At 40.5% G+C, this 16,197-nt stretch overlaps 1 protein-coding gene across 1 annotated transcript; it reads right to left on the bottom strand.

Moving 5' to 3' along the window:
- Positions 1–1,852: 1,852 nt before the first annotated feature.
- On the bottom strand, positions 1,853–11,984 carry VBP1 (VHL binding protein 1). Its single transcript, XM_035101962.2, has 6 exons — positions 11,832–11,984; positions 9,990–10,114; positions 7,346–7,412; positions 7,085–7,183; positions 5,179–5,317; positions 1,853–2,677 (listed from the first exon to the last, which is right to left on the bottom strand). The coding sequence occupies exons 1-6, from the start codon at positions 11,928–11,930 to the stop codon at positions 2,607–2,609; spliced, it is 600 nt and encodes a 199-aa protein (XP_034957853.1). The 5' UTR covers positions 11,931–11,984; the 3' UTR covers positions 1,853–2,606.
- Between the last annotated feature and the right edge of the window lie 4,213 nt (positions 11,985–16,197).

Genomic DNA, 16,197 nt, shown 5'->3' with positions numbered 1-16,197 from the left:
CACATGCATAGGAAGCACACTTTTAAAACTCTCCTAAAACCATAGAATTGTATTTGGAAGGGGTTTCAGTGGTCATCTAGCCCAATCATTTGCAATGCAAAACTAAAAAAATCTGACAGATGTCCATCTGGCCTGTTTAAAAGCCTCCAATGAAAGTGTGCCACAAAACAAGAGGACAGTGACTGCTCAAGCAAGTCCAAACACCCTTTGGGTGTATAGAAGTGGCCTTGTAATTCTTTTGATTGTTCCCATTGCATTCAAGAGGCACCAATGCTCTGTGGCAACATGACTATTAAAGATGCTTGGATAGCCATTTCACCCTCCCATCTTTTAGAAGTGTGGGATGCATGCAAAACATGATTTTAGGGCTCCAAGATTAGCTGACCTCAATTGTGCAGCAGTAGAACCATTTCAGGATCCACTATCCTTCGTCATTATTTCTGCACTGTGTTCAGACAGTTCCATAAGCAGTTTTGGTGTTTGTTCATGCCTTTTTCCATTTATGTTGCCATGTACACTAGCATATATGGACACAATGATTAAAGCACAGTGCAACAAGGCAAGACTAAATGAAAAGTATGAATGTGCTAACTCATGAACTGTAGCAATTCTCTAGTTAAGATAGGTGAGCAACAAACACAAGAGAAACATGCTCATCCCTAAAGTTTTAAGATGCCAACCTACAACCCCCCTAACAGCTCAGGCTAGAATTGCCTTACATATCTAGGAGATCCAATGTCCATATGGAACTTTTAGCTGAAGCACTCTTAGCCTTACTCAGCATCTATAATAAACACTACAGCTTGAACACACATAATTTTATTCAAGCCATCAACTCAAATTCTCACAAGAGCACCATCTTGTCTCATAGTAAGGCAAAACCAACTTCTTGGAGGAGGGGGAAATCTATGGCTTGAAGAGATGAAACTATATACAAAAATTCTGTAATCGAAAAGGGAAAATGAGAAAGATGAGAAACATTTTCTTTCATAATCTATGTTAGTTGCATTATTTGGATGTTAAATTCTGAATTTTTATTCACCAGAAATATTGTTGTCTTCTGTTTCTGTTGCTTCTGAATCTAAATAAAATAATGTCCTTTTATTTTACCATAGTATCTTAGATTTGTCTTTTAAACGTGCATTTATTTTCTACAGGTTCAAAATTATGCTTTGGGATCTTAAGGTATAGCACATGGGTAGGCAAACTAAGGCCCGGATCCGACCCAATCGCCTTCTAAATCTGGCCCACAGACGGTCCAGGAATCAGCGTGTTTTTACATTAGTAGAATGTGTCCTTTTATTTAAAATGCATCTCTGGGTTATTTGTGGGACCTGCCTGGTGTTTTTACATGAGTAGAATGTGTGCTTGTATTTAAAATCCATCTCTGGGTTATTTGTAGAGCATAGGAATTAGTTCACCCCCCCCAATATAGTCCGGCCCCCCACAAGGTCTGAGGGACAGTGGACCGGCCCCCTGCTGAAAAAGTTTGCTGATCCCTGGTATAGCACTTTGGGATGGGTATAGCACCTCCAACACTGGGTAAACTTGAAAGCTCTCCATCATTTTAAGAACTAAAACAATCTCTATTTACCATTCCACCATCACCCGTCAATAATTACATTACCAAATATTTCAAAAGTTTTGGTGCCCATCTGCTAAAAGGAACAGGTGCTAGAGGTTTCTGCTATAAGTCTTTCAAGTTTCACTGTTATAACAACAACAAGTAGTAGTAGTAGTAGTAGTAGTAGTGTTAGGTTGGGTGGCTTCCCCAAAATATAGAAATACATATAATGAAATAAAAGTACAAAAGCTTTACAAGTGTTGTTCATTAGAAGAAATCAAAACACAGTTAACATTTGCTTTTCATTTTATTTGACCTTAAGATGTGCATCATGGTTTTTAAAAAAAGGAAGATGCCAAGGCAACACTTTAGCAAAGCTTCATATGAAGTAAAAAGGGAGTAACATTAAACCAACTGAAGCTGGGCTCAAATACACCATCCATGTTTAAATGCAGGTTCCACCAAGAATCTTTGCAAGCATCTGAATTAGAACAGATGGCAAATGCACTGATTGTTTATAGTAGGTCATTTGCTCCTGGATCCCTACAGTTTTACAGACTTGGGATGAGATATTTATGTGAATATAGAACTAAGTGAGATCACATACAGATTGCACTGTGTATTAAATTATTTGTTTCCTCAAGGGCTAAACATGAGTTCATGTGTGTGAAGTGTTTAGAGGATAGCTAAAGCAGATAGAAGCAGGATTACAATGGACTGTGTTCCCCATATTGCTACCATACCTTCCCCACACCAAATTTTGATGTACCTCAATACTCATATATACAAACAACCCTTTGCAAAACACAATTCCTATAATGCACTTCAGATTTTCAGTAAAGTTTTGTAACCAACATTTTCCTATGATAGATTATGTGGAAAGAGCCAAAATCCTTTATGGCTCATTTCCCAAAGCAGCAATAATGGAACATGCACAGAACCAAACAGGGCTTGCAAACCATTTTTTACAAAGATGTCTGCTAACTAAGATTCAAATTAAGAACACATTTAATATAAGAGAACTAATGAATACTATTAATAACTAAGCTTTGCTTTTGGAAGGGTCATCCTTGTTTCTTCGCTTTACATCCCAATTATAAACTCTAGCCATATCTGGAAACACAGTTAAGGAAATTATTGTGCTGTAAGGTGAAAGCAGATGCTCCTCTCCCTGGATTTTATCTGCTTCCCATAATTAGCACAAGCAGTTTGATTCCCGAATACTAGACACTGCTGTTCTCATAAACAATTTCTAATCTGTTAATCTGAAATATTTAAGTCGGTGCTCTGAAAATAGATCACAAGTAACACTGTGCAGGGCCAGCAGGAAAAAGCTCTACAGTTTCCTTAGCACAGTGGTTCCCAACAGGTGGTCCGGGGACCCCCAGGGGTCCGCGAGCTATGCCAGAGGGGTCCGCAAGATGCTATTAGAATAAAAAATATATTAAATATATTTCGTATGATAACATATTTTTTGTTTTGGCCGCTTCCTGCATGAGCAGAGTCTAGCGCAAAACTAGAATTAGATTTGCGCTAATAGTAGTTCTGCTGTATGCCGTTAGGTGGCGCTTTACAAACACTACTGTTTTGCAAAGAGGCAGCGTGCGCATTCTACTAACACTCACCTCCCCAAGATGCTTTGTCGGCTTCATTTGTGCGCTACTGCGCAGGTACCCTGTCTTCTCTATTCCCCTCCCTCCACCCTAGCGCACGCTGCCTCTTTGCAAAACAGTAGTGTTTGTAAACAAAGCGTTGTTTTTCGCGGAAGCTACAGTTTGCGTAGTTAAAAATGGACCGTTGGTTAAAAAGTGGTTCGTTAAAACGACAAAGGCCTACAGATGAAGAGGAAGAACTGTAAAAAACGTATAAATATAAAATATAAAAAGACCCTTAATTTGGCTCTCACTTTTTAATTTTAGGATTAGGAATTAATGGGGGTCCTTGTCACAATAGCGGCTCGATGAGGGGTCCTCAAGAAAATTTTGTTGGGAACCCCTGCCTTAGCATAAGCTTGATCATCAAAGTTTTTATTCCTGAATACCTGCAACAATACTAGCTTTCTCAAATTGCCAATAACGTGCCCTGCACACACTCTTGTGACACCTGGGTGGACAACAGGCAGCGTTTTCCATGATCAGAACTCCATTTTCAAACCATGGAAAATGACTGCAGCCAGCTCATTAACAGCACATCTTTACTTGCTTAAGAACCTGAGCACATGCTTGTGGAAAGAATAAGATGGCTCTCAACGACTAGTCTGTATTTACCTGCAGATAACCAGAACACTTAATCAACTTGTAATTTTGGAAAGGCTGGCAAATAACACTTGCCTATGTTTTTTTCAAGTGGTTAATTTTTTTATTACTCTCTGCTTCTCTGGTTTTTCTGACTTGATGCAGATGTGTGGTTAAAACTCTCTCTGCTGCATGGTAGACAAACAGCTTATCACAATTTGGATGAGAACTATCCTGTCCTAACTTAAAAGCTAGATAAACCTTTGGTTTTAACAACAGTGTGACAAGTTTAAGGGAGAACAAAGGCAGGAAAAGGTGCTAACAAATGTACTGAATAATCCAGTGCATTTTAGACTTCCAGAAATCATCTATAAATGAAAATCTTAAGAAAGTTTGTTCTTTTTTCAGGTTTTCTTTTCCGAAGAGCCTAAATCAGGCATCCCCAAACTTCGACCCTCCAGATGTTTTGGACTACAATTCCCATCTTCCCCGACCACTGGTCCTGTTAGCTAGGGATCATGGGAGTTGTAGGCCAAAACATCTGGAGGGCCACAGTTTGGGGATGCCTGGCCTAAATGAATTTGATTACTCAGGAGTATTGCTCACCTCTAGCTCCTTCTCTGCTCTTCCTCTGGAGCAGGAGCCTTGAGTCAACATTCAGCCCCCAAAGCCTCACCCCAAAATTTGATTCCCCCCCTCAAAACATTTTTTAGACAGTGCAAATCCTTTTTCTACTACTCTATGTCTTCCACTGTGGTGTCATGTTTTTGAGCCCTCCAAAGCCCCCTCCCAAATGTTTATATTTTTAAAAAAACTATTTAAAAAAGTTTAAGGAATGCTGACAGGTTCCTCACTATGATGCTAAACAATTTTCTTTTGTGACCCTCCAAGATCACCTGCTTTTGAAAAAAGTCAATTAAAAAATATTTTTTAAAGTATTTTCTTATTTATTAACCACTGCCATGGGTGGCTCCTGTGATCCTAAAAATCTTTTGTGACCCTAACCACCCTGCTTTGTCCTTTTAAAAAAAGTCCACCTTTACACTTTGGTCACCAGAGGGGTCAATGAGGCCCACAGCATGAAAAAAGTTTTGTAATGGAGGGAAGAGCCTTGAACCTCAACTGCCCTGGAGCCACTGCTCACAGTGACTGTTGTATATCAGTGATAACTGAGGATATTGTATCTTTTCACAGCAAGTGGTATCTAGACTGAACAAACTGGACAAATGCAATAAACACCTGCATCTGCTACTGGATTCACTATTCCTTGACCTGAATTGTTTCCACAAGCAGATTTGTTCAAAGAAAGTGGATGAAAACTAAGAAATAGAGGGCATATCATTGTGAAACAGGAATTCAATTCTCTTTTTAAAAGGATACTGACTTCTGTAGTAGTGAACTGATCCCTAAGAAAATCCAGATCTTCCTCCAGAGACTCAAGGTTTCTTGTGGCTGTGAAGAGATTCTTTTCTAGCAATGCTTGGGCTTCATCAATGTCATATTCCAGCATTACGTTGGCCTAAGAACAACATTTATGTTGAGAAACCTTCAATGGCTTTTGAAATTAAGTACTTTTAAAATGAATGACTGACTACAAATTTAATATTCAAGAGCCTAAGTTGGTTTTACCCTTTCTTATAGAGACCATTACCTTAAAACACATTGAAAACAGTAAGTTAAGCACAACCCGTGATACATTATAGTTAAAAGACTGATCTTGGACATTGAATTTGGAAGTTAAATATAGAAGCATTAGCCAAGATAGATAGATAGAAAGATAGATAGATAGATAGGCAGGCATAGATATGTAGATATAAATATTGCAGGTAGTACTGTTTGCAACGAGTTCAAAAACAGTATGTGAGCCATCTGCTGCATTTGTTGCCCATTTAAGAGGTGTGGAGAGACACTTTTGGATCTCCTGAAAAGCCTGGTGTCATTCAAAAACTTTGCTCACTCGCTGCTCACCTCCAACTGCAAATAATTTAAAACAACTTAAATAGTACTGGTCTGGCAAAAGATCATTGTGAGAACTCAATTTTACAAAAAGCAGATAAAATTAACCAATCAGAAACTGTTGCAATTTAAACATTTTTGTAAATATTCTGCTGCAGGAGTGCCAGACATTCCCTGCCAATTTCATCTGGGATTATGTGCCCCTTTGTTGGATGTTTCAGTTTTGGGGTAAAGCAACGTGTCTAGTAGACTCCATGTTTCTTATTTAATCCAGGCAAGCAATTAATCACTTGTTATTTTACTGTTAAGTACAGTTCAGAAAACCATTTAAATTATTGTTAAGGTCAGAAATGAGGAGCCTCTGGCCTGCAGATGTTGTTGGGACTCCCTTCAGACCCAGCCAATATGGTCAATGGTTAGAGATACTGGGAACACTGTAGTCCATTAGCATCTGGCATGTCACAGCTTTTCCAGACCCAGTTTGAGTTATCGAGAAAAACTCATGTGGAGCCTTAGGCTCACATGCTAACTTTAAACACATGCAACTTAAAGCACCACCTGTAGCAATGCACAATGACCGAATTCAGAGGCGCCTTCAATTCATGCAAGTATAAGCCAAAGCCTATACTGTATTTGGACAGCACAGTAAATGATGGCTAATATTGAACAGAAAATATGAAATGGATCATTAGAGCAAAGGAAGAGGGGAACCCAGTTCATTTCTATAGTCTGAAGGGTCAGCAGAACTGGGCCCATTGTTGCACCTTTCAAGATCTGGGCCGAAATGTATTCTTTTTTCAATGTTGTTAAGAGGCTTTTGTCCCTGCTGTTCCAAAGAAATCCAGAGATTGGAAATGGGTAATGATGACAATTGGGGGGGGGGGTCATATTGGGGGTGGGCACTGAGATCCAGCACCAAGGGCCTTCTGGCGGTTCCCTCATTGCGAGAAGTGAGGTTACAGGGAACCAGACAGAGGGCCTTCTCGGTTGTGGCACCCGCCCTGTGGAACAGGGCGCCCTCCCAGAAGATGTCAAGGCAATAAATAACTATTCTACTTTCAGAAGACAATTGAAGGCGGCCCTGTTTAGGGAAGTTTTTAATGTTTGATGCTGTACTGTTTTTAATATTCGGTTGGAAGCCGCCCAGAGTGGCTGGGGAAACTTATTATATTATTATTATTATTATTATTATTATTATTATTATATACCAAGCTGCGTGACCAAATAGCATCATGAAATGTTAACATAATATTCAGAACTCATGTTGCCTTTCAGCCATGTTTGTGGCTGAAAATAGATGCTTAGTAAGTGTGAACATGTTTTTACTTACCCCCAACCAAAGACAAACTTTATCTGTAGGAGGAACAGAAGCTTTACAGTAGAGGTTATCTGCCAATAAAAATCTGGTTTCCATCAGTTTTGTGGATTCCTACCGAAAGGAGAGATGACAAATGAACATGGCTAGAGCACTTGTGTTCAAATTAGTCATTATTAATAATTTTCTGCAGCCAAATAAAGATTGATTTGTGGTAACTATTGATGTAGCATTGTACACAAGATAAATACCCACCACACAGTAAAAGGTATTTACCTTTTTCTTCTGCATGTGTTTTAAGATTTCTAATGTCTGCTTAATTTCAGGAATTTGATTTTTTAACCTGTGAATAAAACAGATGTAAAATTTTATGTCTGCTACACTTACTAAACAATCTAATCTGCTTGATATATAATTGGGGTTTGGAGGGCAGAAACACTCAGTCCAGCATATGAGGTTGTTCTACAGCTATTTCCATATAAGGGACACTTTCCTTACTGGGAGTCAGCCTACATTTGAACTTACGCCTGAGTTGTGATGTTGGAAATATTGAATTAAAATCAATCAAGGGGCTCTTTAACGATGGATGTTGCAAGACAACTCTTCTAACTTTCAGCACCCGTAGAATTCCAGCTATAATCATGAAAAAGAAGGCTCATTTAGCCAGGAAATGAGTCTTCCCTTATCAGCATTTTGAAGACACATCACCTAAGCCACTGTTTGTACCTAAAAGAGTGATCAGGAGGAACAAGGTCACCTCAACTAAAGCTGACATTTGTCCTATTGCTGAAGAAGATCACAGTCTCCAGAGATTATGCAAGGAAAATTCAAGAGGTCTACTCAATCTACTGTAGTTCCGAATAAAAATTACCCTCCAGATTCAGCAGACTGGACAGTCCCAGAAAAAGAGGATTTGCTAAGTAATTTTATTAACCTACCAAATAAAGAGCAAAGTGGCATTCTCATCAAACTAGCTAAGTTTCATTCAAGGTTGACCCAAATACAACAGCATGGACAACAAAACATTGGTGAAACAACTGACAATCAAACCTTTTGCCCACAAACTGTTTCTCCAAAATGTATAGTTAAAAAGAGGACTACCAGAGAAACTTTTAAGTGTATAGATGCAGAGCTGCAAACTCAACCCCCCTTGGAATATGATATGGTGAGGGACAATTCTGATGGGGTGACTACAAATTCCTGGCTGAGCTATTGGAAATTAGCTCCAAATGAAATGGGTACTGGTAGTCCTCTCCCAAGAATCAAAAAGTATACTAACACCATTGAATGGGTTCCCACTGATAAGAGGAATGGAAGCATTTTAAGAGATGGAATTGGGTACCTGGACAAAGTGGAAGCAACAAGCACAGAGGTTTAAAGGAGCCGGGGCTAAAACTGATGTCATGGAACATAGCAGGCTGGCATTCAAAGCAGAATAATAGACAGCTGATGAACTATTTTGTGCAATTTGATATTATTCTCCTTCAAGAAACATGGCACAATGACTCTATAACGCTTAACGGAAACAAATGTCACTCATTGACAGCCACTCCCTCAATGAAAGGTGGTAGGGTCAGTGGGAGTCTAGCATGTTTCATCTCCACAAAGTTGAATGCAACTACAACAGCCATGACTCCATGTAACCCGTTTGCTGTCTTGGTTACAGTTTTGAAAGTATATTTAATGCTGATTAATGTCTACATACCGCCTTGTAAAAAAAAACAACCACTACTGTAAATACTATCTGGACAGATCTAGAGAATTACATAGAATCCACGGAAACCCTATATCCTACCGCAGTGTTTATCATTGCAGGGGATTTTAACCTACATATGGGAGTCAACAATGTAAATTTGTACACCAATTACATTCAGATTCTGGAACCAGATATTTACTTAGCCAGAGGTACCTCCCATCTGTTTAATTACATCATAGATGTAATTATTCAGAGCTCTGTTTAGCCCAAGCTGTAAGACAGAGGGACTTGTTAATATTGAACAGTATGACAGAGAGAGATCAGCCCAGAGAATATACCCACTTTACAAAGCATGGAGGCAGTGTGATATTGCGATCTCACGATTTGCATATAAGTTTGTCATGGAGTTAGAGCTGGGCAATAATATTGAAAGTGATCATTTACCTCTAACAATGGTACTAGTAGCCGCAGTATTTAACAATTCTTCCCCAAAAACTCAATTTATCTCTAATGCAAACTTAGGTGTGACTGCAGGCAATAGAATTAAGTGGACACCAGTACACTTAATACTTAATTCATTCCGGGGGTCCTTATGTACCCCAAAAAGTCCGCAACATGAGGCGCCACTTCTGCGCATGCGTGGCGAAACCCGTAAGCATACAATGTGATTGTACATGCAATAGCATATGGAAACTTGACCCTATTCTTTTGAATGAACACTTCTGTTGATTAATGTAAACATGTGATTGCTTTTTTTTCTATTCCAGTAATAATTATTGCCATCAAAACTAGTTCGGTGGTATGGCCAGGCTCATTGTCTAATTTTTCACCTGGATTTACTTTAACTCCTAGTCAAGCAAAATAATGTATGACAAAAAGCAACAGTGGGTGCAGATACCTAATTATTTAATACAATGGCCCCATCATTACTGTAAAAAACAGCTTATTTACGTCATGATATAAAGCAGAAAAATATTAACTGCAAACATGTCAAATACTCTAAATGTGCCTTTCAGACATTCCTCACAAGTTGGACCACAGTCCTAGCATTGCAAGTTGTTTTAGTATCCTACCAGTACATCAGCTTGTAGCAATTACTGTCTAGCTTCTTAAAGGGTAGTAGCTTATTAAATTTTAGCCAAAGAACAGTCTGCATGATGACATGGGGAGTAGCATTCTAACTTTGGAATAATCCTTATAAAGGACACCACAGAAAATACCTACCTTCTTTTCTTCTGGGCAAGGTTAAGCTCCATAAATTTATATTTCTGATACTGTTCATCCAATTTCTTGAGTACGGTGTCTGCTGTCTCATTTCCTGGCTGTTTCATATAGGAATCTACATCTTCCTTATAGTAGAAACACATTACACATCAGTAACTCCAAAACCTTCAATTCATGCAGCCATGTGAATAGTTGGTTGGCCAAAGCCTGGCCTGCTCTGACTTCTTCCAGGGCTGGCATTGGGGACAGGAATGGCCAAGCACCAGCCAAAGACCCTGCTCCAGTATGAGACCCACTACTGAGAGTCCCCTGACCCTCCTCACCATTTCTAACCACTTGCTTGCCTACCCTTTTTTGCTTTTAAATAACAGTAATTCTGCTTACTCTTCTACATTCAAAAGCATAAACAGCATAGTCAAGCAGTATAATATTTGAGAAACGAGCCCAAAGTTAGTTTCTCCTTTTAGTATCAATTCCATTCAATTCAATTCAGGTTGCCTGAAAAGAAGGAATAGCAGCCATGCAGCCAGCTCCTCTCCCCCCCCCCCCCAAAGCAGACATATCTAGCTGGCCACTCAAAGCAAACAAAGGCCTGTCTAGAAAGATGTTCAATCTGATCCAGCAGGACTCTTATTCTTCATAATGATTTAGATTAATAAGATAGGCAAACTTAAAGACTACAAGGGAGCAATAGCAAGGGAAGATTACTGCTTTCTGTGTAATAATTGGCTACTCAACTACTGGTAGCAAAATGTTATCATATGGCCTAATAAACCAGTCTCTGTTGCATCACAGTGGCACTCATAGAAGCATAAGGAACTGCCTTATACTGAGCCAGTCCATCAAGCTCAGAACTGACTACAGTACACTATTTCATTCCCTCTCCTAGTTTACAGCATAAAAGCCCCCCTTCCTGGTCACTTGGAAGCAATTCTTACTTGATCTGAGCCAGTTGGGCTCTTCTTATAGAAGACAAATCCATGGTACACAGATATTACCCATGACATTATAGCAGTTATAGTTCGCCCACAACAGAGACCTGGTTTCCCAACCAACCGTGAAGCTTGTTGGGACCAGGCAGTATCTCTCCAGCTAGCTTCCCTTGCAGTGTTGCTATAAGGATAATAGGGGTGAGGGGGGAAGAGCAATGGGCAGCGTCTTAGGCTCTCTGGGAGGAAAGGCGGGATGCAATAAGTAAGTTACAAGCCACGGAACCTCCGCATTAAAAGGCAATCACTCTTGAAATCCGAAGTGGGTGGGGCGCAAAAAGCAGAAGAGGCTGGATTTATTTCCCCAGAAGGGTGACACCTAACCTGCCTCTGAATACCAGCGGAGCCCTCGCATTCCTGCCTCGCTTGCTGGTAGTCTTTTCCCAAACTAAAACCAAGCTGCTGTCTTGGGCTGATCTGGCAGGGCTTCCTGCCCGTTCCTAATAATAATAATAATAATAATAATAATAATAATAATAATAATAATAATAGGCTACCTTAAAGCGCCAGTTACTGCAGGGAAGGCTGCCGCCGCCGCCACGTGAAGGGATCAGGGTCTCCTTACTAATAGGCAGTCTACCCCTAAATGCCCAGGTGCCGCAGAGCCTCCGCGCTCCTGCCCCGCGGGGAGGGCGCCGGGCGGAAAAGAGGGTCTTTGGGGCTCACAGCCTCCCCTACATCATTCTGGAGCAGCCCCCCACCCCACCCCGCTCCCTGTCAAAAGTGAAGCGCATGCGCAACAAGCACACCACGCAGGACACCCCCCCCACACACACGTTCACTTCATTCTTGCCCCCTCCGTGTGGGTCCCGATTTCCCACCCAACCCGCGCCCACATTCCTGTTTTGCTTACTACGAAGATGGCCTCGGGGATGCCCAGGTGCGCCCGTTTCCCGCCCGTTGGTCCGTCGCCGCAAACTGCCTCGCCGACGGTGACCGCCGCCATCTTCATGAAGGGAGAAAAAGCATTGGGAGGGGGAGGGGAACAGAGCCCGACGTGCTTTTTCTCTCTCGCGCATGCGGAGTGGCATCGAAGCTGAGCTAACCGTAGCCAGGACGTCGCTCGCTCGCGCACGGGGGAGGGGAGGGGCTCCGTATTGCTTGATAGGTCTTGATTGACTGCCCGAGAGTAAGAGAGGAGCGTGCCCCCGCCATTCTTGTTTTTGGTATGAAGGTTGTATTGTTGGGGCGGTGATAATGTGCAGCTACCCCCCTAAGAAAGCCCCTTTGTGATTTACCAGATTGGATTGGTAAATAGGATTGGATTGGTAAATAGGATTGGATATTACTATTACTACTACTACTACATCATAGAAGCAAGGCTGTGTACACACTGGGTCGTTAAAGCATATTGCTTCACCCCTCAAAGAATCCTGGGAACTGCAGTTACAGGATTGCCATGAAGAATGCCAGAATATTTGTTACTTTTATATCAGACGTTTCCTTCCAAGAGCTCACTCAGTATGATGTATGTATTGTTATAGAGTCCCAGAAGAGCTGGAAGGGACCACGAGGATCAAATAATCTCATCCCCTGCGCTGCCATTGCAGGAATCTTTCGCCGAAAGTGGAGTTTAAACCCCCGACGCCAAGACTAGGGGTCTCACGCTCTTCGGTTTTCCCACTCCACGTTTTATCCGCGCAATAACCCTGTGTGGTAGATTAGGTTGACTGTTAGAGGCGCAACACAGTGAGCCGGTGGGGATTTGAATCCTAGTTTCCACTAAATCAAATTAGCGGTGGCAAATGTCCCTTGATTATGGTAGGGAGGAAAGGGAGGCAGGGCAACAAGAGGTGGAGCCAGAGTCAAAGACAGGTAGAACCGATTGATTCTGGTTTTGCCCTATCCACCTCCCTGCTGAATTCTACAAGGGCAGCGCTGACTCTGAGACTGAAAAAGAGGAACGTAACAACTAGTTCCACCACCTCCTGGGTTGGTTGTAAGAAGGAAAGGAAACTGAGGTTGGCGGAGTAGTGCCCCTAACCCTTATGAACCAACTTCTAATATATCACACTGGTAGGTTTCATAGAAAAACTTCCTTATACCAAGTCAGACCATTGGTCCGTTTAGCTCAGTATTGTCCACACTGACTGGCAGCGGCTCTCCAAGTTTCCAGCTGGTGACATTGCCAGCCCTGCCTGGAGATGCCATGATTTGAACCTGAGAACCTAGTGCTCTACCACTGAGCCATGGCCCTTCCCCTTTACACATAGATGTAGAAGATATTTTTATACGGCTTTTCAGGTGAATCTCACATAGTAATATTAAACTATACTGTAAATGTAAAAATAGCAAATACAAGCTACAAGAGGGGGAGAATTTTGGAAAAAAAACACAGATCTCTATTGTTAGAAAGAAAAACACCTAGATGACTTAAACCATTGGAGGCCAAGCCCAATAACAAATTAAATATGGATATTAATTGGTTAAAATACCGTGATTTGCTGGTGGAAGAGGAAAATAAATTTAAGCTGAAATCCTATGAACATCTTAAAGATAAACTGAATGATTGGTTACAATACCATCAGATTAATGAGATATTCAGGACTGATAACAAAAACACTGGTTTTCAAGCTCAGAAATCCAAACTGGAAACCGAATTGATAGATGTAAAGATGAAAAATTTATCTAGAATGTATAATTTGTTACTGGAGTGGCATGCGAAAGACGAGCAAGTAAAATCTGTTATGATAGATTGGGCCAAGGATATGGGGCACACCATAATGTTGAATGACTGGGAGAAAATGTGGGGGGGGGGACCTTAAATTTACGGCATGTACTGTTTTGAAAGAAAATAAGATGAAAATGATGTATAGATTGGTATTTAACACCTGTTAAATTATCAAAGATGTATCGTACTTCTGATAAGTGTTGGAAATGTAAAGAAAAATAAGGGACCTTTTACCACATGTGGTGGACATGCCCCAAAGTAAAAGACTTCTGGGAAAAGATTTATAATGAATTTTTTAAAAAGTGTTGAAAAACACTTTTTTAAAAAAGCCAGAAGCCTTTTTACTTGGAATAGTAGGGGGAGAAATCCTCAAGAAAGGTATTACATTCTTTTTGTATGCCACAACAGCTGCCAGAATATTACTTGCCAAAAATTGGAAGACACAAGAGATACCCATGATAGATGAATGGCAAATGAAGATGATGGACTTTATGAAATGACTGGGAGACTACGCTACCAGAAGGAGGAGACTGTGGAAGATTGGGAAAAATTATATTATATTTGAAAAAGTATTGCAATATATAGAAATTATTTCCCTTAGTGAAGATAATATAGGCTATAAGCGTTAAAATTAAGATTCTGATGTTGAATTAGCAAATGTATAATATAATTTTTTTGGTTAATAGATAAAGGAGCAATTTAATTAATATTTGGTTAACAGACGATGGCGAATAAACTGCTAAAGATGTATTATAATGAAATTCAGAAGGAAGGGATTGTGGGAAGTCATATGATGATCATGAAAATAAGGTTTATATAAGAAATGTTTGTATGTGTTTTTGTTTTTATATTTGTATGTTTAGTTTGTATTGTTGTAGTTTGTATTTTTTGCTGTTTTTTATAAAATGAATAAATATTATAAAAAAGAAAAACAGATCTCTATTTTTAATAGATATGTCTAGTCAGAAGTAAGCTTGATTGAGTTCAATGGGACTTAGGTTCAGGTAATTGCATATGGAGTTTCAACCTAAGGCTTCTTATCCTTCATCCTCTACTGTGTGTTTAACTCAGGCATAGGCAAACTCAGCCCTCCAGAGATGTTTTGGGACTACAACTCCCATCATCCCTAGCTAACAGGACCAGTGGTCAGGGATGATGGGAATTGTAGTCCCAAAACATCTGGAGGGCCAAGTTTGCCTATGCCTGGTTTAACTCTTTATCATGTTCCCCCTTTTGTTACATCAAAGTTACTTAGTTATTTTTTATCATGTGTTATCATATGACATCCTGTGCCCTTTCAAAATATGGGTTGGGGGGTTATTGGGTTGTTGTTTTTATTTTGATTATGTATTTTGCGGTTTATATTTTGATTTTATTCTGTGAATTGCCCTGAGACTGCCAGGTATAGAACTGTATATAAATTCAATCAATATCAGTTGTCTCATTCTACATGATTTACTATATAAATGAAAGGAAAAATAGTATCAAACAATGTGATACACAGTTGTTAAGTGGTTTAGTGACATTACAGTGGTACCTCGGGTTAAGAACTGAATTTGTTCGAGGTCTGTTCTTAACCTGAGGCGTGCTTTCGCTAATGGGGCCTCTCACTGCCGCTGCGCTGCTGGCACGCGATTTTCGTACTTATCCTGGTGTAAAGTTCTTAACCTGGAGCAACCACTTCCTGGTTAGCAGAGTTTGTAACCAGAAGTGTCTGTAACCCGAGGTACCACTGTATTTTGCAAATTCCAGCAAGCAAACCTTAGCCTGAGATCATAAGCCACTGCTAACTCCAGGCTTAGATGGAGCATTGGTCTGAAGACTCCTCAGAGACTTAGAAAGGGGTCTCTAGCCAACCAAAGCCCTGTACCAGTGATTTCCAAACTTGAAAATTGCTGAGTATGTTGGTGGTCCACTTAAAAGTTTTTTCTGCCTGTTGCGGCAATTGTAACACATTTGTGTTAGATGTCATATGCTTTTTAATTTTAATTTTATTGCTTCTATTTTGATACGTTTGCTTCCTCTCACTTGGTTTCCTGGCTCCTAATCTTCTCCACTCCTTTTAAGTCTCTCCCTCCTGCTCTTCTGTATTCTTAATCCTCCCCACTCCTTTTAAATAATTTCCTCTTGCTTAAACTCCCAATCCTCTTCATTTCTTTCAAGTCCCTTCCCCTTGCCAGAGGATTGCTGGGTTTCCAGAATGAGCAGCTGCTGCACCCACTGTTCTTCACAGCCATGCTGTGGACCACCTGAGTGATGCTCATAGAGCAGATTGGGAACTCTTGCACTCAACTCTTATTGTTTATGATGTCCCATCTGAATACTCTGGGCTGTTGTGAGAATATGTCTCCCAGCCCCAGCTGCTCAGGACTGACAAGGGCCCTACTACTCTGATGTAAGCCTGCCAGAGCTCTCATGCACATGGAAATAGGGGACATGAGGTTATTTCGTTAATGGCCTCCCTCAAATCTAGAACCAGCCCTGCTAAGATCAGCCAGTTTGCACCACGGAGTCCACTTCCTCTTTTTAGCACCTCGATGCCCAGCAG

This window comes from Zootoca vivipara, chromosome Z (assembly GCF_963506605.1).
Source record: "Zootoca vivipara chromosome Z, rZooViv1.1, whole genome shotgun sequence".
NCBI classification, from domain to species: domain Eukaryota; kingdom Metazoa; phylum Chordata; class Lepidosauria; order Squamata; family Lacertidae; genus Zootoca; species Zootoca vivipara.
Note: the sequence above shows the minus strand (reverse complement) of the source record. Positions and strands in the feature narration are given on the sequence as shown.

What these genes read in the sequence shown, in the direction of transcription:
- VBP1 (XM_035101962.2), bottom strand. Translation starts at nt 11,930, where the DNA reads ATGAAGATGGCGGCGGTCACCGTCGGCGAGGCAGTTTGCGGCGACGGA. An exon ending in TCCCCGAGGCCATCTTCGTA is followed by an intron (nt 10,115 to 11,831) that starts GTAAGCAAAACA and finishes TTCTACTATAAG; the next exon opens with GAAGATGTAGATTCCTATAT. An exon ending in CTTGCCCAGAAGAAAAGAAG is followed by an intron (nt 7,413 to 9,989) that starts GTAGGTATTTTC and finishes TTTTATTCACAG; the next exon opens with GTTAAAAAATCAAATTCCTG.